The sequence below is a fragment of the Typopeltis vanoorti genome, chromosome 23 (assembly GCF_054136105.1).
Source record: "Typopeltis vanoorti isolate ZY-2024b chromosome 23, IOZ_Tvanoo_1.0, whole genome shotgun sequence".
NCBI classification, from domain to species: Eukaryota; Metazoa; Arthropoda; class Arachnida; order Uropygi; family Thelyphonidae; genus Typopeltis; species Typopeltis vanoorti.
Window position 1 is genome coordinate 91,146,564 of NC_143571.1, and position 27,427 is coordinate 91,173,990.

General features: G+C 36.8%; 3 protein-coding genes across 7 annotated transcripts in view; 2 read left to right on the top strand and 1 right to left on the bottom strand.

Annotated features, from left to right (window-relative positions):
- LOC150094054 (insulin-like growth factor-binding protein-like 1) overlaps positions 1–24,062 on the bottom strand; it is a 74,144-nt gene extending 50,082 nt beyond the window's left edge. Inside the window, exon 1 of one of the 2 annotated variants that reach the window (XM_090412897.1) lies at positions 23,926–24,062. In XM_090412897.1, the coding sequence (XP_090269023.1) occupies positions 23,926–23,928 (3 nt within the window). In that variant the 5' untranslated portion in view covers positions 23,929–24,062. The remainder of the gene's footprint in view (positions 1–23,925) is intronic. The other variant, XM_090412899.1, reaches the window with a different exon arrangement.
- Positions 1,039–18,365, top strand: LOC150094056 (8.6 kDa transglutaminase substrate-like). 3 transcript variants are annotated; one of them, XM_090412896.1, is made up of 4 exons: positions 1,039–1,381; positions 9,095–9,160; positions 17,017–17,140; positions 17,639–18,365. In XM_090412896.1, the coding sequence occupies exons 2-4, from the start codon at positions 9,114–9,116 to the stop codon at positions 17,753–17,755; spliced, it is 288 nt and encodes a 95-aa protein (XP_090269022.1). In that variant the 5' UTR covers positions 1,039–1,381; positions 9,095–9,113; the 3' UTR covers positions 17,756–18,365. The 3 variants fall into 3 exon arrangements, with proteins under 3 accessions (XP_090269022.1, XP_090269021.1, XP_090269020.1); XM_090412895.1 differs by lacking the exons at positions 17,017–17,140; positions 17,639–18,365 and adding exons at positions 12,354–12,477; positions 12,570–12,822 and having other exon boundaries at positions 1,145–1,381; XM_090412894.1 differs by lacking the exons at positions 1,039–1,381; positions 9,095–9,160; positions 17,017–17,140; positions 17,639–18,365 and adding exons at positions 10,085–10,495; positions 12,354–12,477; positions 12,570–12,822.
- A 146-nt stretch (positions 24,063–24,208) lies between the features above and the next one.
- Positions 24,209–27,427, top strand: part of LOC150094057 (8.6 kDa transglutaminase substrate-like) — a 39,724-nt gene continuing 36,505 nt past the window's right edge. For both annotated transcript variants that reach the window (XM_090412890.1, XM_090412889.1), the window contains exon 1: positions 24,209–25,237. The gene's annotated coding sequence lies outside the window, so the exon portion shown is untranslated. The remainder of the gene's footprint in view (positions 25,238–27,427) is intronic.

Sequence of the window (27,427 nt, forward strand, 5' to 3'; positions counted from 1 at the left end):
CGCAAGCTCATTACTTGAGAAAGAAGCCTATTTATTTGTTAATAAATGCATGCATTTATAAGCATTCCATTTAGGCTTTTATTTTTGTAGACAGAAGACGTTTTAAGCTTGCGCGGCAATAATTGAGCTTTGCGTTGTGTATCGAAGGCCGATGCTTGCTCGTCTAGTCAAAGCTACCTTGGCTTGTTCGGTTCCAGGTCCTCGCAGCAACACTGTAATTTCATGCGCGCGCATAGCCATTTCACGTCGTATCACTCTGTTGCTTAAACACAGGCCATACGCAGTCAACGTAGCTCTAGCCAGTGAGCTTCAGTCAGCCTTTATAAGTGTGCGTGTTGCTTGGGAAAATTAAGTTACAACCAACTTTTTATGACGATGTTATTGACCAGTTCGTAAAGAAGAACCGTAGGGTAGAATTTGTATTGAAGTAGCTAAATTGAAAAAGATAGAATATCATTTGTAAAATAAATGTATTTGTGTGATTAAATGTACATAAATTTCTAAATATAAGTTTTAAATGGTCAGTAATTCATTATTTCGTTAATCAGACTTTAATCACACCTCTCACTCCCTGAATGATAACAAGAGCAAGCGTGAATTTCAAGACCAGCATTCACCCCTGATAAAAACATCCGCGTCTCTTTCAATGATACTTTCGTAGCACTACTCAGGCATATCACATTAGTACGATTGATTAGCTAACACTTCGATATGCCAAGAACTCTGCTTTGTACTTCACACGTCGCATTTGCCATTTAAGAATACCATTAACTGAAGTTGTTGTGGTGCCAGGCCAGCTGGTGCAAATCATCTATTTTATTATTTTTTTAAGAGAAGACAACTGTAACAAGTCCTAAACTGCGATGAGCTTTACCGTGGGATTCCCATACGCTGTTTGTCGGGGATCGGAGGCTTTTGCCCGCTGCATCCCATCATCGAGGTTGGCGCAAGTCATGGAAACTCGCATTTACAGACCGCGTTTCCACTTCCTTCCCTAAGTAAACAGAGGAACAGGTGTCGAGCCACAACTTCCTTTGCATGAAGGAGGGAACGGTCCCTTACCGGATCCATCCGTAGGATGCACTGATATCAATACCATGTTTGTAGACGTGATTTCATCGAATTTAATTTTGAAATCACGTACACAACAGATGGCGCAAAGAGAGCACGTGCCGGTATTGAGGGTTCAATAAATATCTGGTTGTTTTGCGAGAAATATAAACGTATCAGTTTTGTGCTATCAATGCTGAAAAGTCTGACCGAACATCTGTATTGAGATAAGTGAAAAATCCTTGAAAAAGCGAAGGCAACCACGTGATCACCAGAACGATACTTAAGCGCTGGTCTGTTTGTGACGACAATTGTCAACGGTCACCCAAAGGTAAGGTTGCTTTCTGATTTTGTGCAAGAGTGTGTGGCTGTGTTGGTTCTGCGTTTTGGAGAACTTCTTACGGCCGAGAGCGTTTCTTCATTCCTCTGTAATTTATAATTTCGATTAAATTAAAACTCATATCAAAAGGATTATTATTCACTAAAATAGGAATATTGCATTTTAATTTTTATTATCTAATTTATTGTATTTTCGAATTTAATTGTTATTATTAGTTTAATTAGAAATTTGAGTATTTATTTATGACAGCCGGAATTTTACTGAGTGAACACGTGCTTCGGCAGGGTATACACACGTTTCGTTTTTAAACTTCCTTTCAAGAAGGCTAAACACATTACTTTTCAAATTTCACATAAAACTTGAACTCTTTTTTTTAAAAAAAAAAAAAATATTTAGTCTATTTGCACATCATCTCGTTTGTCTGTTGCACGTGTTGACTAATAAAAAGTGATTAACAGCTAAGACTATATAATCATTACGAACTCTACAAGGCAAAAAGAATATATAAGTGATAACTCTGCTGCTCTTTAATTGCTAGTATTATGCCTACTTATGTTCTTCGTATTTTAAGTTGGATATTTTTGTGTATGTGTGTGCGCGCGTGCGAGAAGGATGAGAGAGCGCACGCACGTAGTTCTTTTACCAGTTTTAAGTAATGATATTCCATCACCCGAATAGTAAGGGCCACGCACAATTCCATTCCTAATTATCACGACACGTTTAATTGCTTTGCATATGAAATGGGGACCGCCACAAGAGGGGAGCATCTTATAATTGCATTCACTTCACTCAGTGAAGTCAATGATACAATAATCTGAAGGGCATTCTAGAAGATCGTAGCCTTCTCGAAAAGATTTTACAACAGCGAGAGAGAGAAAACGTTATTTCATTCACTGCTTCCTTTTTCACCATTCTTGCATATTAAACCGGGTCTCATGGGCTGCCTTCTTAAAACAAGGGCAAAAGTGGATCTCCACTCCAGTACGTAATATTGTAATAGTTAAATGTACAAGTAAAAGAATTTTGGCTGTTGCTAATTTTTTCCATAATATACATTTTCTTTCTTTTCAAGAGCCTGTGTAGCTCAGTGGATGTGGCGTTTGCACACCACCGCGCTAGGCCGCACGAAGGAAGTCTTGGTTTCGAGTCTAGTCGGCGACTAGAGGAAAGTTTTCTAAGCATTTTTTCGACCGGTTCCCAAGTTAGTCGATCTCTGGCACGGGCAAGCAGGTTTTTCCTCCCGGAAACTCGGGTCTTTCGTCCTGTAAACTCAAGAAAATCGACCGTAGAACCCACATTATTTCAGACATTAAATATATTGTGTTAGGGTTAGAGACCACGAGATGGCGGCACATTTGAGCCGTCTCTCTTCACTGCGTACCGCTTAATTAGTGATAGCCTTGGGCCATCTGTCTCTGATTGGGTACCAGTGGAGATTGAACTGCCCACTCAGTCTCCAAAAGTTAGATAGGGCTAAATGGCCTCGCCTACTCCCGTATATACGGGAATAAAAAGGCGTTAGCTGATTTTTTTTTTTTTTTTAAACATTTTCTTTTCTAACTGGCATAAAATTTTATAATTTGACAATAACTAAGCTTTGGCTGGTGACCCAGTCCATCTTGAGAGATGTGTGTGTACTTGTATGAATGAACGTATAAAGACAACAACAAACAAACATACCCTAGGCGGGATTCGAACCCGCAGCCTCTTGATTGGAGAGCGAATGAGCTAAGAACTCGGTCCACCAGGCCCGCTTGTAAGAATTTTGACGTGCAGAAAGAGCTGATTTTTTTAAAAAAATTATGCGGGTGGATTCCATTTTATAATCGATCCATTTTGTTTATAAAATATGGTATGGGGCAAAAAAAAACTACTAAATAACTACAACGATCTATGTTATGGAGTAAACGGATTTATTAACAAAGAAATGTACGTTCAAGCATGATGATATGTACATCTACAACTATCGGTGAAATATCAGTCGCATAAAACATTAACGATGGTAGGTTACGTGCTCGAAATGGACGCCTTGTCTTTCAAGACAGGTTTTCTAGCGCATGCGAAGGTTCTCTGTCATAGTGGAGAACAAGGGTTGGGATATACGTGTAAATTACATATCATGTAATTTTACACGATACAGGTAGGCTTTCAAAGGGGCTTTAGTAAAGTGGACCATATTCAAGTTGTACAGCAGATTATTGAACGGTGTAATGAATATCAATTACCACTATGTCTTGGTTTTATTGACTAAGAGAAAGCCTTTGATTCACTTAAAACTTGGGCAATACTTAAAGCATTACGAAACCAAACCAACAAGTGAATGAGCCATACATTGGGCCATCAAATCAGCATATAGCAATGCCACAGCAGCAATTCATTTTAGTGGGAACATCTCTACTGTGGAAATACAGAGAGTTATAATACAGGTTGAAAAATTTTTTTCCAAAATTATTCACAGCGTGCATAGAAGCAATATTCAAACTTCTTAATTGGGAAGGGAAAGGTCTGAAGATAAATGGAAGTTATTTAAGCCATTTACGCTTGCAGATGACATAGTTATCTTTACTTCAACTGCATATGAACTACAGACTCGTATCCGTGAACTCCAAATTGCTAGCGAAACAGCTGGCCTAAAGATAAACCTAAAGACGACCCAAGTTATGTTCAATAGCTATGTCCAACGAGAAATAATAAAAAGCAATAATGTGGAAATTAAACAAGTAGATCATTACGTATACTTAGGACAACAGATATCAATGGAGCAAAATATCATGGACGAAATTAAAAGGCGCACGATGCTTGGTGGAAAGCATTTGGAAAATTACATTCAATATTCAAAAGCCAACTACCATCCATTATGCCCAAGGAGAAAAGTTTTTAACTAGTGTATTCTTCCTATACTGACATATGGCTGTGAAACATGGACACTAAATGCAAAGGAAATTCAGAAATTAGGAACAACACAATTTAGTATGGAAAGAAGTATGCTGGTATCACAAGACTGGATCACAAAAGGAATACGTGAATAAGAAACCAAATCAAAGTCTCTGACATCATAAGTGAAACAGCTGAAGTGACAATAGGCTGGGCATATTGCTCGAAGACAAGATCGACGATGGACAAAGGAACTACTGTTCCTTTGTCCATCATCGATCTACTGGATTGGATTCACAATCCACTACGCCGACCTAAATCACGGTGGATTGATGATATCATGAGATTTGCAGGAGTGACATGGGAAAGGAGAGCCATGGACAAACAGTTTTGGAGTAATCTTGCAAAGGCCTTCATCCAGCAGTGGGATTGACAATGGCTGAGAATGATGATGTTGATGATGACCGTGTAATTGTATTCCTCAGTTCATCGAGGTTTGAAGTAGGGTCCTGGTGGAATACTCATCCCTCTAACATACTCTAAACGAGGGCATCAAGCGATGTGAGATCAGGAAAACGTGAAGGGTACGGGAATTCCATGAACCTCAGAATGAGTCTCCCGGGGAAGTATTCTGATGATAGGCTCTAGAACCACGTGATGTGTGACAGGTTGCTCCGTCCTGTCGAAATATCTCTGCACGAAATGGAATGTTTTTTTGCACGATACATCCTATGTAAATCCTGGGTGAACGGAATCAACACATTTTCGATGTAACGTTCGCTATTCAAGGTCACGGTTACACCACCCTCTTCAATGAAGTAAGGCCCAATTATTCTGTTATTGCTTAGGCATGCTTACAGAAACGATGAACAAACTGCTGACAAACATGTTGTAGTCTTGGACCATTTGCTTTATTACCAACTCTGCATGTACGAAAATGATGCTCAATAGTAAACGTCTCTACACTTGCCCTTCTATTAATGTGCACGCACTCGAACGACATATCTCATAGCGCCTGCACTGAATGGGGGTGTCGAAGTTCGGTACTGTTTTTTTTTTTTTTTTCTCGCTGTACCGTACTTATAGTTATTATTAAGCAAGATTGTTTCTCAGCTGGAATAGATTTCATATCGATTGGAAATTTTGGCGTCCCAAAATACTTTGTACTATTAAGCAGTTATTATAATTAGCCGCTTGAAGTATTCTGCACAAACAGAGAGACAGAGAAAGAGAGAGAGAAACGACGACAAAATGTTAAGTAATTCCCGTGGTTATTGTTTGAACTTAGTTCTTGTCTATCTGTGTGCCCAAACACTCAAATCAGTCATTTTGTCGCATTCTTTTTGTTTTAAATTTATTGCATTTCCTCATATTATCGATCCACGTTTAAAAATGCCTCAAGTGTTTTACTAAGGCTGCATGTCGTGAATCAAGGTAAAACATTAGTTTGAAGGTGTCCTTGAAAGTTGATCTCACCCGAACTCGTTAAGCAAATATTTCGATCCACAATCACTGTTCAGCCGAGATTAAAGAATTTATGGTCAATTAAACAACCTTTATCTGGAGGGTGAAGATTTGAACACAGCAAACTACGTACAAATAAAAACAGCAATTAGATATTAATTCGTAAAAAAATAATGAGGATGATAAGTTAAAAGTATGAAAGAAACAAATCTACATCCATGGATTTCTCTAACTGCCTAAACATATGCTTTACTGGAACAGTATCTACATGCAGTAGGCAAGAACAGTGATGCTGTTTTCTCGATTTCTTACATGTTTATACTGTATGGCTTTAACATAAAACGACAAACGCACAAGAGATAAGTAATACTATTTATTTAACGTCATATTTCAGCCTGTTTACAGGCCATCATCAGTGGCCACTAGAGTTCATTACAAAATAGAACGCGAACAATAGATGAGTTGAAAAAAAGTAAGAACCGCGTGATGTTAAACATAAAACAACGCAATGGTATAAATAAGGGAATATTGCAATCTTGATAATTCATTAGCTATTTAAAAATATTGATGTGTGATTAAACAAATAGCATGAGGCCACTTGCATGTACTATTTGTTCTACACTTCAACTATTACAGCAAAACTCTTAAACATCAAACGATATATGAAACTCACTGGCTGCTCAGAAAGGACCGACCACGCAACATCTTTTTAATTCCTGTAATCCTAGCTCAAATAAAAAGGAAACAGTACGTCGAGTTCCAATCCCATACATTTCTGGTATCTCAGAACCCATTTCCAGAATTCTTTAGAAATGCAGTTTAGTAGCTACTTTTCTTCCTACCAACAAATTATCATCATGGTCTCCTCTAGTTTTCCCTCATGTCCACTAAGTTCATTGTGAATGTCATCGTTTTTACTTTGGACAAACTTGGCTCTCTGTAGAAAAGAGAGTACAGAAATACCAGCCTTCTATTGTCAAGAGTAAATCTGAAAAATCTGGCTTGACAGCACGCAGTAGATACCGACCACAACATCCTATGATCCGAGAACCGCTTACTTCATAGATGTCCGTATAAATTTAAACGCTCGTTTAAAAAGAAGAGCCGATGCCTTACTTATCTTCCGGACATAAATCGAAACGACTGCCTCTCCCTAACAACGATATGGGAAAGTCTTATTTTAATCACAAACCAATATTCTATAAAACTAATGAATTATTAATATTGCAATATTTCCTTAGTTATACCATTGCTTTGTTTTATGGATAATGTAAAACTTTTCCTTTTCAAATCATTGTAATTAACTATTACAAAAAACAACGCGAACTGATGATGATCTCTAATATTCATACTGAAATGTATGGCTTTAAATAAATAATATTATTTATCTCTTGAGATTTGTCGTGTTAATTTAAAGACAACTCTTATTTAAGAGATACTTAAACCTGTCATTCAAGTATCTCTTAAATAACTACACTTAAATAACAGTCGCTCAGATGTAAGGCGCACAATGTGATCGAAAAAAACCTGTTTTCATTTCTCACTTAAAACCGTTAATAACAGCTTTTCAACTGAAGCTGAGTTGTTCTGTATCATGCAGAAGATCGAAGGTTCCCCTCAAATCAGAGAAGAGCAAATACAACAAGTATTGAACATAATCGCCCCTGTTCGAACCTCACTTCCATCAGTTCGTTCTGCGTTCTCATCGATCGGCATATAAAATCGACAGGACTTTTGAGTGAACTGACACATCGCATAGTTGCATTTGCAGGAAAACGCATCAATTTTTCTGAAAATGCAGATAGCGTTCCATACCTTTTCGTAGGATTACGTCTATACGGAACTTCATTATACACCTCCCTCACATATACTGTACTACTGTCATTTTCTTTTTGTTTCTTTCTGTAACGTATTATCATCATCATATCATTATCGGAATTTTATCCTGTTCAAATGTCAATGATTCCATGTACGTTACTTTTTTATTCTTTACGTTCTCTGATTTCCCTTTTTCTCAATATCACTTGATTTTCAATATCACCGTCATCGCCATCAAATTTCTGATGTCTATTCTCGGTCGGGGTGGTGTACAGGATAATTATGATAGCATTACATGAAAAAGTTACACCATTACTAACTTCAGATCAATAATTTTCCTACAAATCAATCTGTTACTTTTCAAGACTCCAACATTATCAGATCTTACGTTTTTGTCTTCTAAGTGCAGTTTTTATTGTGTCAGTCCACCTATATCTTGGTCTTCTGCTGAGTCTTTTTTCTGCCATCCTTGCAAAGAACTCCTGTTTTGCGAATCTTTCCTCTCCCATTCCCTTCAAGTGACCATACCACCTGAGATTAGCTCCGCTAACGCATTTCTGAATGCTAACAAAGTCAAGTTCTTTCCTAATATCCTCGTTTTTAATATCATATTGCATTGATGCCATCTGTTCAGTTTCCCCAACCTTTGTCAGATGAGAATCCTAATAATTTTCTCATATCTGCGTCTCTAGTCTATGATCAAGTGCTTTTTTTTCTTCAGTTCAGTTAAAATTGGTTTGGATACTGTCTGTATACAGCTCATTTAAAGAAATTGATTTTAAAATGCTTTAATTTAAAGAAAATACAGCTAATTTAAAGAAATTGACTAATTTCTTTCTTATTTCATATAAATTTATTTATCCAGCTTACCACCATGCTAGCTTTGTTTATTCACTTATCTATTTCCATATTTAATTTGATATCTTCACTAAAAATTGTGCCTAAGTAGCTGAAATGTTTCACTTTTTCTAAAAGCTCGCCATTCAGGATACAGTTAAGGTTTTCAATGTTTCTGCCTATTTCCATCGTCTTTGTCTTTTTATTGCTATCATTGTCTTTTTATTTATTTGGACAGCATAATGTTTTAACTGATGCTTTAGTTTTCCTCGAATGATCTCCAAATACACACGAACTTTTATTTCACTACCATTCTCTGTCATATGAAAAGAATAAACATTCATAAAAATAATTTGGAGGTTACTGCGTCAACTTTCATTAAACATTGAAACTTGTTTGTTTGCGTGCACCAACAGCAAATTTAATTACCAGGAAATAGCGAACCGTGTTGTGTTCCTAAATCAGGAAAATCTGAACGAAAACGTCTCGCAAAAATTCTGTTGGTTATTAAATCTTGCAAAATATTAAAGTGAAGGCCTGTTTAGAAACGTTGCAGCATCGCTCAGGTGACATAACACCTTTCCGCGATGTCCTTCGCCTCTTTCTCTCAGAAAGTGTGCCGTTATCACGTTCCCCGCAAACAGGTTTGCTATCTGCGTCGGTTAGTATATTTAAAGTCGAACTCACAGCATCGTTTTGTTGTTCTTACAGACTTCTCCGAAACGAAATCATGAAGTGGATGCTCATCGCCTTCCTCGTCACTGTCTGCGTGTACAGGTGAGTGCAATCCCCATTCTTCCTTCACAAGCAGCGCGACCGCTTCCAGTTTTAATACGATTTTTTGATAAAAGTTTTGTACTTTTTCCCCTCATTCAACTCATTTATTTTCTAACTTAATTCCACAGTAATTCATTCATGGGAATTCCTTAACATTCCGGTACCTAATTAAGTTCCTCACTTCTGCCTACCCAAATTATTTCTTGATTCTGCTCCGCAGGTCTGCCGATTTAATTACTATTCCTCAAAGAGATTTTGAATTTTCTTTCAGAATATTCGGGATGAGCAACAAGCAGGAGCGGATTAATAACACAAGGCAAACCAAAGAGAACTCTAATTAAAAATCTCGTAATGAATAGAAGTGGTTTTCACGAATGCGGTATATATATATATATATATATATATATATATATATATATATATATATATATATATATATATATATATATATATATATATATATATATTCATTTTTCTAAATTAACTGACTTAAACCCGAGAATTATGACACAATGACATTTATTTGAAAAAACGCAACATGTTTCGTCAAGAATGACTTCTTCAGCGATAAGAACATAGAAAGATAATAAAAGACACTTAAATTAACATTGACACACTCTAAAGCTATACAATTATAAAGCCATAATATTCGACTGTAAATTACTCTCTCTCTCTCTCTCTCTCTCTCTCTCTATATATATATATATATATATATATATATATATATATATATATATATATATATATATATATATATATAGAGAGAGAGAGAGAGAGAGAGAGAGAGAGAGAGAGAGAGAGAGAGAGAGAGAGGTGGGGGGGCTTCCTGCACTAAGTTTGCCAAGAAAGCAACTCTCACATTGGCTTGCAGTATTTCTACTCAACCCAAGATGTAGACCGATTCTTGCTGCATTGGACGTACGCTGTCTTGGCAGTCGGTGTGGAACAAATGAAATTGGGATTTTTGTTTTTGTTGATACTACCTTTTCATTTTATTGAAGATTCCGGAGTTGTTTCTGTGTCAACTGTACTACCGCAGCTGGTTGTTTTGAAACTAGTGGTGTATCCAATTCTTGGTATATCCAATTACTTGACAGCTGCCAATGATGTGCGCCTTTGCAGACTGGTTTTGCATTTCACTGCCATTTGGCCGATTGTGACAGTCTGTTAGATTGTGGGACTCCTGTAGCCCTCTGTCTATCTCTCGTATCAACACGTGTCCAGCTACAGAACTTTTTCCTGCATGTTGTCTCGTTGTCGGACCATTCTCGACACTTGCAAGCGAAGAATTAAAAGCAGACTGCCAGATTCTTGTGACACATATTTATGTCTCAGGTATTGACTATCATCCAGTGCTCAGTCACTTGAATAACATCCATTCTAAGTTTAATTCGATTCAAACGTACTTCTCTCGATATATGTCTACCTGCTTTATATAGAACATCAGAGCAGCGTTGTGTGTTTGTTTCAGGACACGAGACTCCGCCTCTGATGAAGCAGGGGAGGGGATTCCATGGATGACGAATGTATCCAATAGACTGGCCACTCGATGGACATTTGTTTACCAGTTGCATGTATGCTTTCTTCACGGTGTGTTTACTTTGAGATGGAATATCCTGAGTTTCTCTGAGAAAACTTCTCCCGGTTCCGTTCAGTTTCGGTTATCTCAGTTTTCCCAGTTTTCCCACTCGCAAATGGGATGAAGATCGCCATGTAATGAGCTAAAGATGAAATGTGATGGGTCAGTTTAGAACATTCCATCGTATCCTGTCTTTCTCGTATGAGCAGACCATAAGAGCAAGACAACAGGGTGCTTCACCCTTATTTCTGTAATATCTGATGCCTATAAATTGCGTATGTTTTTCTGGCAGGATAAAAGTGTAGCGCAGGGCACACACACACACATACAATTGATTTTCATATCAAAAAGCAAATGATAAACAAGTTCTTAAGTTTTTGTTCCTAAGCCAGTTTGAAAATTTTCCAAGGATTCATTGCATGGCTGACTGTGGATGTTGAATTTTATTTGTTGGTTATGTAGTGATGACGCCAGGGCAGAGCCTGAGATAATTAATTTTGTTCTGTATTTTGCGTAATCCTGCTGTTTTTATTTTTTATTTTTTTGGGAGGGGATCGAATTTCTGTTGGAAATCCCTGCACTTCCATATTGATGCAAAGCACTTGAGATGTGCATCACTAAAAATTTCATCTTTAGCTATTTGCAAGGAGAAATATCTATGGGTCATGCAGTAACGAATACTTGCTAGCCGCAGCATTTCTTCGCCAACATTTGCAAGGATTCAAAAGCAAGCATCTTTATTGGTTATTCTTCAGGCAGCCGAAAGTTAAATCTCACACAGGATTTCCAACTCCTTAAATAAATTAGCAGAGAAACAAGTAATTATCCATTGGTGAAATTGTTTTATCAATCCTAGATGGATTGGAAATTTCCACCGCAAAACACTTTAACGGTGATGTTGAAACAAGACTCCGTAAACACGCCTGGTTTTGTTGTATTGTTGTTTGGAATTACTTCCACGATGAATACGTTTGTCGACAGTTAACTGCGTGTGGTCTGATGGTGGGATTGTCTGTTTTGAAGGAGTGGAAAAAAAGTTTTCTGAAGAAAAACACTGCGGCCACCTCATGAGACCTTCTAATCCTCTTATAATGGTTGAAAAGTCTTTATGTTTTCTGTCTACTAGATGGAATTCGACCCGGATTGTTCAGTCAAAAGGGTGTCGTCACTACTGAACTGTGAGTTCCAGGACTCATCTTACATGGCAGATAATGCAAATAATCTTTAATTAGGAAAATGCAATATTTCTGTGTAATTTCTTTTTACCCAAACTGCAGTATATACATAATAAAATACCATTTAATGTAGTACTTTTCCCATAACTTGTGATTAATATTCAAATTGATCTACTGTCTAGAAAGATGGCTTCTGATTCTGAGAGTATGACCCGTGGCATTACATTATAGCATAAGCTTTGGTTTGCAATTTTCTTTCACTGAAATACCTATTAATTAATTATAATTACTATTAATTACATTAATCACGCCCATGTTTAACGATGAAGGAGCAACACAGGGGGTGGGAGGTCCCACTGAACAATCGTTTCAAGCCTCAACGTTTTAATTCACATTTCGGGATAACGAGTAATTAATTGTTTCGTGTCATTTTTTTCAGTGTTCTCTGTGTTAGTCCCCCCAACTGTCGGGGTGTGACATGCGACGATGCTGATTGTCCTAAGGAAGACTGCAAGTGTGGCTCCTACTCAGGTAGTTGCGGGTGCTGCAACTATTGCTTCAAGGTAGGTCAATCATAGTCGTCGCGATTGAAGATTGTTGAATTTTTCAATAATACAAGATGTGCGAATTCTGAATATGTGTTTGCATTTTCTAGTGCGAGAATGAAGTGTGTTCCCAGATTCCCCCATATCCGTGTGCAGAAGGACTGACGTGTATAAAAGATCCCAACGAACCAGGCCTCGACATCAACAAATCAGGAGTCTGCCGTCCAAAGCAATAGGTTTTGTCCATTTGTTATGGAATGAGCAGCACACTTGAAGCTTTATGTAATTTACTTATGTATTTTACTTATTTACTTATGTATGTAATGTATGCATCATTATCAAAATAAACAGAAATTAGATGAAGGTAGGTTAAACTCTTTCATAATACAGCCGTTCAACTAACTTTAGGAACTGAGTACGCCTGAGTCATTGAACTGTTTTTTTTTATAGTAATCTTTCAACGAGATAGATCCAATTAAGTTTTACTACGAATCTCTTCTCAATATACTTCTTTTTTTCTCTCCACACAAGTGCGGATAGATTTAGAATTAAAAAAGCACACATGCACTCCGAATGCAAAAGCAAACATCAATGACCTCCCAACTTCTTTTTTCTAAGCTTGCAGTGTGTGAGGGGGGGGGGATTCCACAGCGTGTTTTAAACACGCTGTGGAATCATTGAGAGACTGTGATTTGTCTCTCAATGAACTTTGTCTCAATGTTGCAGTGAAAAAAGAAATTTTTAAAACGAAATTTTTTAAACAAATAAAGGAAACAAATACTAATTTCAGTTTTGAAATTTCTCTATGTAGGGTATTTTTTATATAAAAAAACAATATAAATATGCATGGAAGACTACTGAATGAAGAATGTAAAGCATGGATAGATAGATAGCTATACAGCATGGAATACAGACAGCATGGAAAGAAATGCGTTTCGCTTAAACAAAAAAAACACAAGGGTAAGTCAGCATTTAAAAGATGACCCGAATTCGTTGCTCCACCAAAGCGGTGCACCAACAGATACATTCAGGGGCATTTACGAAGCAGAAAAAGCAGGAGGGTTTTCCATTAATGTTCAGTATAAAACAGTGAGGGACAATTTGCTGTAATTTAATCTTAAATTTGAAGTAGAAATTATGGAGTACGTTAAAACCTTTACTCATATGTATATTTAATATATTTCTATGTATTAAATTGCCCTGGCTATTATTGACTTTTTTTAAAGACAAGGCTAATAGCTTTTTATTAAACTCAAAAAACCATTAGGTCGTTTATTCTTTTATAATTCGTTATAATATTGAGAAGTATCTCTCTCTCTCTCTCTCTCTCTCTCTCTCTCTCTCACACACACACACACACACACACACACACACACACACACACACACACACACACACACACATTCTCTATTTATAAATGTCTGTTTTCTCGTGTTCAAGTTCTAGGAACACGCAAGTGTTATGTAAGGAGATCTTAAATTTCTGAGAAGAGTGAAGTTACGATGGTTCTTAATCTCTTGATAGAATGCATGAAAAAGATACGAGCACAGTAAATGCTCTTTCCAGTATATATTCATAGCAGCACTTGCTCCGATTGTGAGTAGGGGGATGTTGCTTTGAAGGTACTACAGTGATTGTGAAAAATATTTCGCCTACAATCGGAAGAAAAATTAGGTGTTCCTTAGTCAGGAAAATATTCTTTCTCGAAAAAAAATAAGCACACTATATTTTTCATTAAAGGAACCTCTAGAAAAAATCAAGTTTTCAAAATTAAACAAAATATATGATTTATTCAGTAGCTTTTAAAAGTAAATACTTAAATTTACTTCGATACATATTCAATGTCTTTGAAACAGTTCTACCTGATCGAATAAGGAAAGAAACAATAAATAGAATTTCGGAACATTCGCAATAAGTAACAAACTTGAAGGAATTCAAGCTACGTAAATTATTACCGTCTATTCAGATTGGAAGAAACTGGATTATAAAAGTGGCTTATGCATACTCTGAGCGAGGGATTAAGGAAGCCCAGGATCATAAGGTGAAATACTTAAACCGTGATCGGAATAGTAATGATAAAAGATCTGCTGTTTTTCCCACTGGAACTCAGTTTTGCCGATTTGATCGCAAACGTAACGGGGACTCACGGCCGTTGTATCTTCATACGCTAAATAAAATCGAAAATGTAATCGACTCAAATGCCTCTGTCAATCCTTCAACATAAAAATTTGTATCAATTTGGACAACAGACTTAATCGACCTGCTGGTATGGAATTAAGTGACATTCCGTGTCTACAATGCGACCTCTTATTCGCATTGAGGATTCATTACGCCAACTCTGAAACGGGAAGGTTAGTTCAAACTAGGTGTATTATCAGGCGGGGGTGAAGTGGTGGGGAACAAACCTTTTCCATGGAATTACCGTTACGCTTTACTCCAAGCATTTCTCAATAAAAAGATACAAATATTGAATTGCCAGCTGCAAAACTAAAAGCCTCTCATCTAATTTAGCAATGCTGACCACGGATTCAACTTAGATCCACGTTAATTTCACAAGCACAACATCGCAGAAATACACCACGGAAAGGCAGATGGTGGCTCAGTTCCAAGCTGGTCAGAGTGCTCCTCCTCATCATCATCATTATTCTTCTGCCAGAGTAATGTAATGGTACAGGTATAACTGTCCATCTTAGACTGGTTTTTCAATGAAAAGGCATCTCCTAAACGTGAGATAGATTTAAAGCGCTGTTGAAAAATTCTATAGATTTCATCTTATTCTAAATGAAGGGCACCTCAAAGATAGAAAGATCAAAAACCTGGAAATAAGAAAACGTATGGATTAGAGACTTCAATGTGAAAATTGGAAAAGGGTGGGGAACAGAATGCCTATTTCGTATTTGTCCGACGCAAATGTCATCACGTCGCAAAGCAGTAGATGAATGTTGGCGAGATTTCAACGAGGGAATGCCCAATGAAATATAACTACTTTGGTTCACACTACGCAGTCTGATTTAAAAGCCCAAAACTGAGTGAAGCTGTCGATTTAGAAAAAAACGTTCACTGCTCTTAGTTGAATTTGAAGCATTCCACGAGCAACGGTTCCACCTATCGCACTCAAGCATTCATAACAGTGTCGAACGCGCTGTTACTATTCAAAAGGATTTTCAATAAAGAAATGCAGTTTGCTTGACAGTTGAGTTTAAGTTTACTCAGATGAGCAAAGCATAAATAACTCTTTACTCCGAGTAAAGAGATTGTTTATGTTTTTTTCTTATTTTTTAAAGTTAATTATAAATGAATATTGTTGAAGTTGTTTTTTAGCTTAAGAGCTAAGTCGAAAGAAAGTCGAAAAAATTTCTCCCCAGCCTCTTTCCCCTTTCATATAACGCCAATGCGAGATCCGATAAGGAAGTTAAGGATCAAGATGGAATAGGAAATGTCCTGCATGCTTGATCCTGTTCAGAGAGATAACTGTTTGGCTTACGTTAGCTGATTAAGAAGGTATTACTATTATCCGAGCACTGTTTGACATGCGCCATGATTCGGAAATAAGTCAGAAATGAGCATCACGGTTTGGTGAAACTTGGAAACAAAGGATTTTACCGAAATGTCGAATTATTAATTATATGAAGAGCCAAAGGCTTCAATTCGGCGACATGAACTTATTTAAGTTAAGGGATATTAAATCCCATATTGTTTCATAGCCGAATAAGAAACTCAAAGAGTTTCATGCTGAATATAGAAACTATATAAAGTCCAATTATAATGTGGAATTATGTTTATTGAGACGTCCAATCTTTTTGAAAGGCAATAATTCTTTCACAGTATTTTATTGACGAATATTGATTCATCATGAATCAATCTGGAATGATGGTTTCCGAAATATCGCCACAAAAGACGACAATTTTTCAGCGAAAAGGGAAAAAAAAATCTGAGACTCGATCCTTCATAATAGTCATCGAGTCTGATCGGTTTTGTCTGATTACTTTCTGTTCTCAAAATTAAAATAAACAAAAAGTGTTCAAGTGCTCAAGAAAGCTCTCACAAGGTGCTCAATCCATTAGACACACGATAATTACCTCGCTGTTTCGAATATATATAAAAAAAAACAGTACAATTCATGCGCTGGGCCGAAGAACTTCCACTTTGATTTACTTTCACTCACCGATATCTATTAGGGAAGCCTTCTTAATTTATTGCGTAGCAGTTATTTCATTTCTTTAGAATCTGTTTCTTATTTGGTCATTGGAATCCAACAGGAACAAAAAAATTTGTATTTCTTGTTATCAAAACCAGATATTTATCTTTATACACACGAGTTAATGAATATTTATTCTGCAATTTAATGTTACCGATAGATTCATTAATTTCTACACCTGTCTATGAGGTTGCTTATCGATCAACCGAAAACTTAGTCCCCATACCAAAGAGGGAGGAGCTCAATAGCTCTCTTCAGCTGGTCATTATTATTAGCTCCCATGTCTAATATTACATGGACGAAGATATTTCTGTTCACAGGTGGATAACGTTAACTGTTCATTTGATATTGTTTTTCAGCGTCCTGAGCGTCAGTCCGCTGCTCTGCGAGGGCCTCATATGCGATGATTTCGAGTGTCGTGAAGTAGACTGCAAGTGTGGGTCGTTTTCCGGAAGCTGTGGATGCTGCACAGTTTGCTATCAGGTAATATTCTCAGTTATTATCAACAACAAAGCGTTTCTGTTACAGATTTAAAACCGTGAATTTGAACGAACAGAAATCAAAAATAGGATATCTCTTTAAGAACAAAGATTAATCCAAGTGATCTTTATATTCATCGGATCATACCTAATCTTAGGGAAGAAAACAAACCGTCTTGCAGGGTTATTTCCTGTCGAACATAAGCCACAATAAACAATGAAGAATACCAAAACTTGATAACGTTCTTTTTACAATATTAAGAACGTTCAATGTTGTAAAAACTTACTTTTTTAAGTTTTAGTTTATTATTACTAGTATTAATTATGACCTCGTTATAAACTATTAAGTATTAACAATTATTTGTTCATTTATTAAAGCTGTAGTATATTTATTAACAGAAAGCAATCAGTTGATTTTTCTGTTGATACGAATCAGTGAAATAAGTCAATGTGAGTATTGGATGCTTTTATTTATTTCTGAATGTCTGGTTATGTTTTCCAGTGCATCAATGAGGGGTGCTCAATCATTCCAGCGAGAGCTTGCGCCAAAGGATTGCGTTGCGTGAAGGATCATACAGAACCTCAGTCAATCCTCACTCAAGGAATCTGCAAGGAATAATCAACTGCGCATCATCATCCCAGCGGTACAAAAGAACCTCAGTTTTATACTCCGAGTTATATCTCATTTACACGATGCCTCCTTTTGAAATAATCAAATAAAGTGTGATATGTGAATGTCTTCATTAGGGATATGATCAGCTTGTATTTAAAGTTTCCTTAAAAAAGAAAACCAGAAAGAAATGTGTCACGTCAGTTTTTCTTGATTTCAGAGTTTTATATTTACAAACAGTTTTAATTGTTAAATTGAGTTTTAATTTATAGTAATAACAACCTTCCTTGCATGTACTGTGATAATCTATAATATATATTAAGACAAAAATGCTCATTTTAGTTATTTTTGAACCTTACTTTTAAATTAAAAGTGTTATAGCTTTATGTGGTTTCCGTGGAAGTGCAGAGATAACCCGAAGCAGTAATTTTGTGTTGCTAACTTTATAAAGACAGTTCGTGGAGATAAGGATTCGTGTAGACACTAAACCTGTTCTCTATTTTGCTCTTTTGAGACTCTTCTATGAGAAGCAAATGTGGGAAAAGAAACATAAATTTACAAACCTGGGATGAATGAATGGCGCAGGTCTCTCATGAAATCCATGTTACACCATTCTTTCTTGCCGATCATCACCAAATATCCTAGATCTCTTCCTTACTGATGATCCCTCCAAATATGTAGTGAACATAGTGAGATAACTCCTGGATAATTCTGACCACAACCTATGCTCATCTCCTTCCCCATGCAACAACGCTTACACAGTCACTCCCACACAAGTGTAGTCTGGCATTATAACAGTGCCAAATGGGGCAGCCTCCGAGACTACTATGCTCCATTCTCATGGTTGGATTATTGTTTCCGGTCTTCCATTCGAAACATATGCACCGAACGTATCACCAAAGTAATCTCCACTGGAATGGAAACATACATTCTCCACACTACTCTCTCTGAACTGCCGTCCCCGAACTAAACCCTGTTTCTCCAAAAGATGTGCCAATGCGGTACAAATGAAAAGTCAGGCATACTACCATAACTGACTCAAATCAAGAATCCCATCCTCCTTCAACGCCTATACTGAAGCCCGAAACAGATGCAAGAAAATTATCAATGCTCAAAAACAGAATTTGAACACGTAAAATGCCCGAAGCTTGCAGGCTGTCCAAATGGCAGCCATGCCTTTTGTCTCTTGTCAAGGCAATTGGTTGTAACTTCTGCCCTACACTACTCCCACCTCTATCATACCCAGATGGATCAATTGCAACATTACCCACATTAAAAAGCTAACCTCATGGCCTCACACTTTGCCTCCAATGCACACGTAACTGACAATGGCAAATGCCCTCCAGTCATTCCAACTACTCAACATGCAATGCCCCTGTATCCTTTTGCCAAAAAAGATATAAACCTGTTGTGTAATTTAGACACAAAAAAGTCTCCTGGTCCTGATGGTATTCCTCCAGTTGTCCTGAAGGTCTGCACAACAGAACTGACTCCTATCCTATGCCGTCTGTACGCACTCTCTTACTCCACTGGTATATATATCCCAAAGCATGGAAACTGGACCACATTCAACCCATTCCTCAAAAGGGTGATAAATCACTACCATCTAACTACCGCCCTATTTCACTCACTTCACTATCTAAAGTGATGGAGAAAACCATAAACTCTCAACTCATACTCTACCTCGAAGGTACCCAACTATTAAGCGATCACCAGTACGGATTCCATCGAAACCGATCAATAGGAGATCTACTCGCATACATCACCCATCGCTGGTAAAATGCCATGGAGAAATTCGGCGAATCCCAAGTAGTTGCACTTGATATCTCTAAAATCTTTGACCGGGTCCCGCAACAAGGCTTATTAAGCAATCTCCCATCATTTTGACTGTCTCAGGACTTCTGCAGATGGATTGCCAGCTTCCTGTCTGGACGAACACTATGTGTGATGGTAGACAGCTCCCTATCCTCTCACCACCAACTAATGCTGGGGTCCCACAAGGTTTAGTTCTCTCACCGACCGTCTTCCTTCTATGTATCGATGACCTACCTCAGTTGACCTGTAACCCAATACACAGTTTTGCAGACGACAGCACATTACACTCCTCCCTCTCATTTGACAAACACTACTCTACCCAACTCACTTCGACCCACAGAACATCAACCACCACTGCTCATAATTATGATCTCCAAGTCATCTTCAAATGGGGCTCATATAACTTCGTAAATTTCAACACTAGTAAAACCCAGTTCTGTCTTATTTCTCACAAAAAAGAACCATTTTCCCCCAACATTGTTTTGATAACACTCAAATTCCCAGACAAGATGAGATTTCGCTTCTCGGAATTACCATGACATCCAGCCTCTCCTGGCATAAACACATCACAACCATTGCATCCTCAGTTTCCACAAAACTAGGTTTTCTCTTTCGCTCAAGACGCTACTTTACCTCTAAACAGCTGTTAACACTATACAAGTCACAAATCCGTCCAGCTATCGAGTACTGCTCTCACATTTGGAGTGGGACTCCTAAAAGCTCCCCTAAAATGTTTCACTCAATACAGAGGAGAGCAATTAGACTGATAAATGACCCACATCTCTCACCAACTCACTCCCCTCACTTTCATATAGACGCTTGGTATCTGTGACGTGTATATTCTATAAATATTTCCATGGAAAATGTTCATCGGAAACAGCATCAATAATTTCACAGTACACCTTGAAACCCACAGAACAAGTTTCATTTCCTCCTCCTTCATCCCTGCTACTGCGGTACTGGGGAACAGTCTTCCCTCTGACGTCTTTATTAAAGAATACAACATACAGGCGTATAGAAAGACGGCGTGTTATGGAATTTAACGTCGACCATACCACTTTGGAAACGATTCAATAAATGCCTTGAAGACTCGTCTTCAGTCATCACTAACTCGACAATAACTCAATTCTTCCAAGTTATAAAGCTTAGAAATTAAATATCAAAATAGCTTCCGGCTTGATCAGTTTAATTTTAATCCACCGTAGCTTCATTTCACGAACAGTAATCACTCCTAAACAAACGCAAAATAAATTCACACTTCTGAAATTAAAGAAAAAGGGAGAAAAGGAAATAAAAGTTCGATAATTTTAACAATTTTGTTAGTTCAATAACTCCATTATTTCCCCAAAATACTCTCTTCCTAATGGTGCTTCAGTAGGTTGTTAGAGAACTAAAATATTAGAAAAAATTATGATGAATTAAATCATAAAAGAATGATTAATGTTTAGAATATTTTGATTCATGTCCGCACAAATTCGATGAGATGTCGGCAACATTTTTAGTGATTCAGTTCATTTTGAGAAGGAATCGTGAAATTTCAAACACTGCAAATCATTATGAATTGAAGGAGATTATTAGTGGGAATTGCCACATTTGCACTGCTTTCACCCTTCAGATTCAGAATAATTAAATTTTCACATTGATTTTTATGCATTACTCTCACAATTAAGGCTTTAAAGAGCTCCATTTGGATTTTTCGTTTTAAATTCCAACCAATGAAGCCGTCTTTAACCGATGTGTTAGAAATGCGATAAACATCCCGTGAAGCAGAATTTCTCTCTTTTCCTCAAGGGGAAAAAAACTTGCATTTTTGAAAAATTACTAACTAGTGTTCGGTTATATAATTTCGAGTCACCGACGCAAGTTGTTTCGTGTGATATTTTAGAAGAGAAATGTAAAATATTATCTTTCCTAACAAAGCGGGCAGTGTGTTTGCATTCTCAAATCTAATTGCACAGCAGGAATCCAACCTCCTGCCTTCTGGCTCGAAAGTGTCTTTAGGTGGTAGACCAAATTCTTCTCCCGTGTGGCACGGCAGTTCTCCTTATTGGAGGCTAAAGGAAATTGAAAAAATTCCATATTTGGTTTTGTAATTCGGAATCCTTGAAAAGGTTTCTGGGTTCCAAGAAAAAACACGAGTTTGAAACAAACTGCGTTGAGTTCGTCTATCGTCGTCTATTCTTTTCATTAAAAAAAATCACCGAAAGGTGTCTCAAATCATTTCCGGAGTGGGTAAGAAGTTGTGTAGAACGCCTTTATAGCGCTGCAGGTGAGTTAACTGGTTTCAAACACAGAAGGGTTTTCGTTCCAGAAAAGCCGGATTTTTTTTACCCCGCAAAAAACAGACCAGAAAAACGTACAATTTACAGACGAACCACTCTTAGCTTTAGCTTTAGTTGTTTTCGTAATCCAAAAGAACCCAACGACCATTTTTTTATGTGACAGCCGCACAGCATATTCTTTAGGTCTTAACATCAAGCAGAATTCCTTTACAATAAGCCAAGTAATTAGACTCGTATTTGTTTTTCGGGGAAATAAAAGTCATATTTATATGAGATTGAATGTTGAATGTGCTATTTGGGTGCTTTTCTTCTAGATAAACTAAATGAAACTGAATATCATTGACTCATAAAATCCTCTAAAGATATATGATACGATGCTGAATGGGGGAAAAAATACCATAATTGAACACATGCACACACAGTTTTCATTTATTTCTATGGAGCATACTGGCATGATAAGTTTGTTGAATGACAACCTTCCGTAAACACGCCATGAAGTTCCTAATGGGTATCCCCAAGAACTATGTATAATTGCAGTAAATGGATAAATTTGCATTATTAGGAAATTGTTAGGCGTGAAGGGGGATTCGCAGTATAATCTTTCTGTGCAAATGCTAACCTCCTCTTCTCGTGGTCCACCCTGTTCTAAAGGTACGGATGAGAAGCCAGCAACCCACTTTAGACGCTATAAAATTCCAACATCCTCAGCAGCAGCCCTGGTAACCCATCCTAGGGAAAGTAGAATAGAATTATTTTCGCGTCTCAACCAAAGAAAAGTGGGACGAATTATTAGGGAAAAGACCACGATTTGGGAAGGGGTGAACGAAATTGAAAAAGAAGCACATAATGAAATTGTAACATGTAATGTAAGATGAATTTATGTAAAGAAGACGAACTGGATGATCAACTGAACCAAGCAAGCAAGCATGAAAATATGTAATAATAGAAACAAAGAAAAGAAAAAAAGTAGAAAAGTAGAAAAGAAGCAAATAATAAAAATCTACCGGGGAGTAAAAAAAAGTAGAATGAGTGAAGGGGATATTATGATTATGATTCATAAAATTATGAAGGAAAATATTGTACATTATTACGATTAACATAAAAAATTAGAAATTGGAATCAAAACATTAAGAAGCCACACAGTAATGATCGATGCTTGTGCTTCAGAAGTGGGAAAAAAAAAGAAAATAATGCATTTTTAAAAGCAAATCCCGGATAAAAGGAATAAAGTATTTATTTATTAACTGCAGAAGATTTAAACGCAAGAATAAGAAAGAGAAAAAAAAGCAAAACAAACGTCGTTAAATTTGGTGTAGATATCTTCATAATCGTAATGGATACGAGCTGTGAGATTGTGTAATTTATACTACTGTGAGAATAATGAACTCAACACTTAATCATAAAGAAATACACGAATATGATTGTCAAGTCGAGGACGTCAATCGAGTATTGATTAGTAATTGTAAATTTTAAGTCGAGTTAATCCTACATGTAAAAGTATATCAAGAATGAATTAAATTCTGACCACTTTGTGGAGATCGCAAAACGCCGATTTAAATCAAGATGTCTAAAACGACAAAAAAAAAGGAAAATGCCTACGAAACAAGATATAAAACCGCTTCCTGATTCCAGTATTAAACAGTGATATCAAAAATGAATGCCGAATAAAAGGAATCATCAGAAACAAACAGAAAACACAAATACATCAAAAAACGGAATTCAAATAGACTTACAAAGTTAGATACATTCTTATGTGAAGATGACCAGATTGTATTAGCCACATCTAAAAATGATTTACACACCCATCAGTATAATCATTAACTGAAATCTTAGGACAGTATCATACGAAAATATTCAAATAAAAAACAAAAAGAATGACTTTTAAAGAAGAAAAACCCAACAAGAACTAAAACGGTGATACATAATAAAATATTAGAACAAGTAAATATTTTCAGATATCCGAGATGTATTTTATCATATGAAGATGAAAAAAGCATAAACATTAAAATCTCAAATTTTGTACAAGTAAATGGCGTAATAAATAATATATTTAATCAATTCTTTCCTAGTTCAAAAACATACCATAATTAGACTCTATAATGTTCTCTTTGAGCTACTTTTATATGCAAGCGAAACATCGAATAGGCAAAAAAGCATGTTAGGTTCAAAGAAGACTACATTCGTATCAAGAGTTTACTGCTTCTACCGATTTCTAGACAGTGCTGGGAAATCGGAAAGACAGATGAAATAAAAGAGCGAGAAAGAAACTTCTTCCCAAGAAATAACAAAAACTACTCAGGAGGACATAAAACCTCAAAGAAAAGTTCATCAGAGGTTTCCGTCCACATTTTTTTGTGAGCTTTTGAGCCTTCATTTCTAACTCAGACCTGCGAAGTATTCGCTTTGCGGTTTCATGTAGCGTAGTCTTTGGTCTTTGTGCAAGGATATCAAAATAACATCTCGCCTTTCAGTTTTACGATGAAATCGCAGTCTCGGGTGTTGATTCTCGAAGATAGCATTACAGTCATCCACGTGTAACGGCGAAATCAGAACAGCAAAGACAGCCTAAACATTATTTTCCTTTGAGAAGGAGAAGCAGAGAACGATCTAAAAGCATCGACGCTTTTTCTTGACTTCAGAAAAAAATCCTTAACGAATGCGTGTCAGCTGCTTTGGTGACCACAAACAACAAAGTGGGTAAAAATTTAATCCTTAGAAGCACAAAATAATTTCCCTTCAAATCTTCGCTTTAAAGGGAAACGATCTTCGTTTGTTGATAAAAGAAATTTTATTTCTTATAATTTTTAATCCTCATAGACATATGCAAGCCAAAAACCGTCCTTTCGTCACCGCGCATTCTCATATTTCTTAGAATTTACCGATCAGAAAGAATCGGAAAACATGCGCTGGATTCAAGCTTGTGTTTTCCTCGCTCTTTTAATTCACTGGTAAGTTCCTATTTCTTTCGTTTTCTTTTTCCTAATTAGCAGTGAAAGAAAGTAATTCTTGAGAAGATCAAAGATCTTCATCAAAGACTAAGGTGAGTGAGATCACTTTCGTTTCAATTTCGGGTCGACACCGGAACTAAATGTGGATGTAAATCGAAATAGCTAATTGTTTATGTTTACATTATCTTAACAGACTTAAGCAATTTTATTGAAGGTCCATTCGCATCATTCTTCTGGTGATGCGAATCGCTCTGCTACGACCTATGAACTGTTCATGATATTCTTTCCAAATTTATTCAGTAAGTGTTTCTGTGTCTTTCAGGGTAATCTCAGAGCGTCTGGGGGCTTGCTCCAACTACACATGCAGACCTGATGAATGTACCCAAGTGGTTTGCAAATGTGGTACCTTCCTTACTGCCTGCGGATGCTGCGAATAGTGCTCTGTGGTAAGTCTGTTTCAATACAAGCAAATTAGTCTACTGTTGCACGTACGATAAGATATAGTTTATGCCGATCTTATCCTTCTTTTTCTTCTTCTTCTTTTGATATTATATGAAACGTGTAAAATTCCTCCACAGACCAACTTGACAAATTAAAATGATAGACAGATGTTAAATGACACGTTTTTTCAACATTTTTAAATTACACATCATTGACATTCTCGGAATAGCAGCTGTGTTTCGTTCAACTTTGTTTTTAATAAAAACATCATCACCATCAAATTCCTGACATGTACCTTCAAGGGGTGTACAGGATAGTATGATAGTACTATGTGAAAAACGTATATGATTACTAACTTCTTATCCACAATTTTCTTCCAAATGAATCTGTTACCTGTGAAGACTCCAACATTATCAGATCTTATATTTCCGTCTTTTCTAAGGTACGTTTTACTGTATCAATCCACGAATATCTTGTATTTCTCTTTTTCCTGCCAACATGGCAAAGAACACTTGTTTTACTAATCTTTCCTCGCCCATTCCATTTAAGTGACCATACCACCTGAGATCAGCTCCACTAACACATTCCTGGATGCTAACAATGGCAAGTTCTTTCCTAATATCCTCGTTTTTAAAATGATATTGCCATTGATGCCATCTGTTCATGCCCCTAATCTCTCTCTCTCTCTCTCTCTCATTATTCTCATATCTGCAGTCTTTACTCTTTGATCAAGTCTATGATTCCTAATGTAGCTCTCAGATCCATAAGTTAAAATTAGTTTGAACATTGTCTTCTACACTGCTAATTTAGTGTTTCGACTAATTTCTCTTTTATTTTACCATACACATTTATTCGTTGAGTTCCTACCATACCAGCTTTGCTAATTCTGTGGTCTATTTCCAGATTTAATTTGTCATCGTCACTAAAAATTGTGCCGAAGCAGCTGGAATGCTTTACTTGTTTTACGGATTCGTTATTCAGCAGTTTACGTTTTCAATGTTTCTGCCTATTTTTATTGTCTTTGTCTTGTTATTGCTCATTTTCATGCCACAATTACCGCAGTAATTGAATTTAGTCAGGGAATTGTGCTGGGTTTATTTAGAAGTATAACATAATCTGCAATAAAGTAAAGACTGAAATTAACATCTCCACTTTTGATATGAGGTGTAATTTCACATTCCTTCATGATCTATACAAATGATGAATAACACGGAAGATAATGATCATGCTTGTCTCCCACCTGATTTAACATCAAACAATCTTAATGTACTTTCAACTTCATGCAGACTAACAGCTCGAATAAAAACAAGTGCTTGGTGTAGAAACTTGGACCTTAAAAACAACATCAATAAAAAGACTTGAAGCCTTTGAGATGTCGCTAAACAGACGAATGTTAAAAATACCATGGACAGCAAAAACATCCAATCAGGAAGTACTGAACCAAATGGGGAAATCACGTGAACTTTTAGATACCATAAAAAGAAGGAAAAACTGCATATCTTGGTCACCTACTTCGTAATGAAAAATATAAGATACTTCAACTGATTATAAAAGGGAAGATAAATAGAAGAAGAGGACAAGGAAGACGAACAAAATCTTGGCTGGCAGACATCAGACAGTGGACTGGTATGAACTCTGAGAGTGCTCAGAGTAGCTGAGAATCGCTCAAAATTTGCCAAGGTGGTCGCCCACCTCCGATAGGGGATAGCACTCAAAGAAGAAGAATTGCTTGTATAATGCTTCATTTACAACGTATAACTACAGTGTTCTGAACATTTTCTCTTGTCACCTGGTCATGCGTGCCTTCTTCAGATGCACGAAACTTAAAGAATGGTCATTTTTATACTCTCACGATTTCCCAGCTATCTGTGTTAAAGTGAAAATGTGATAATGAAAACCGAACCTCTATTTGGCCGAAAAACCAACTTGTTCTCTCCAAGGCGTAGCCATTTCTCAAGTATACTTGCATAAAAATTAGCAGGAGCACTGCACAGAAAAATTCCTCTGTAATTCGTACGTACAATTTTATTTCTCATTTTATAGATGGGTCCTACGAGAGGTCTACTTCAATCATCCAGAATTTGATCCCAGGCTTCCGAGGCTGACCAGGCTTTCTGAATTACACATACGGGACACTGAATTAGAAACTTTTAACCAGATATACTTAAATTTGCCTGTCACTTACACACCATACG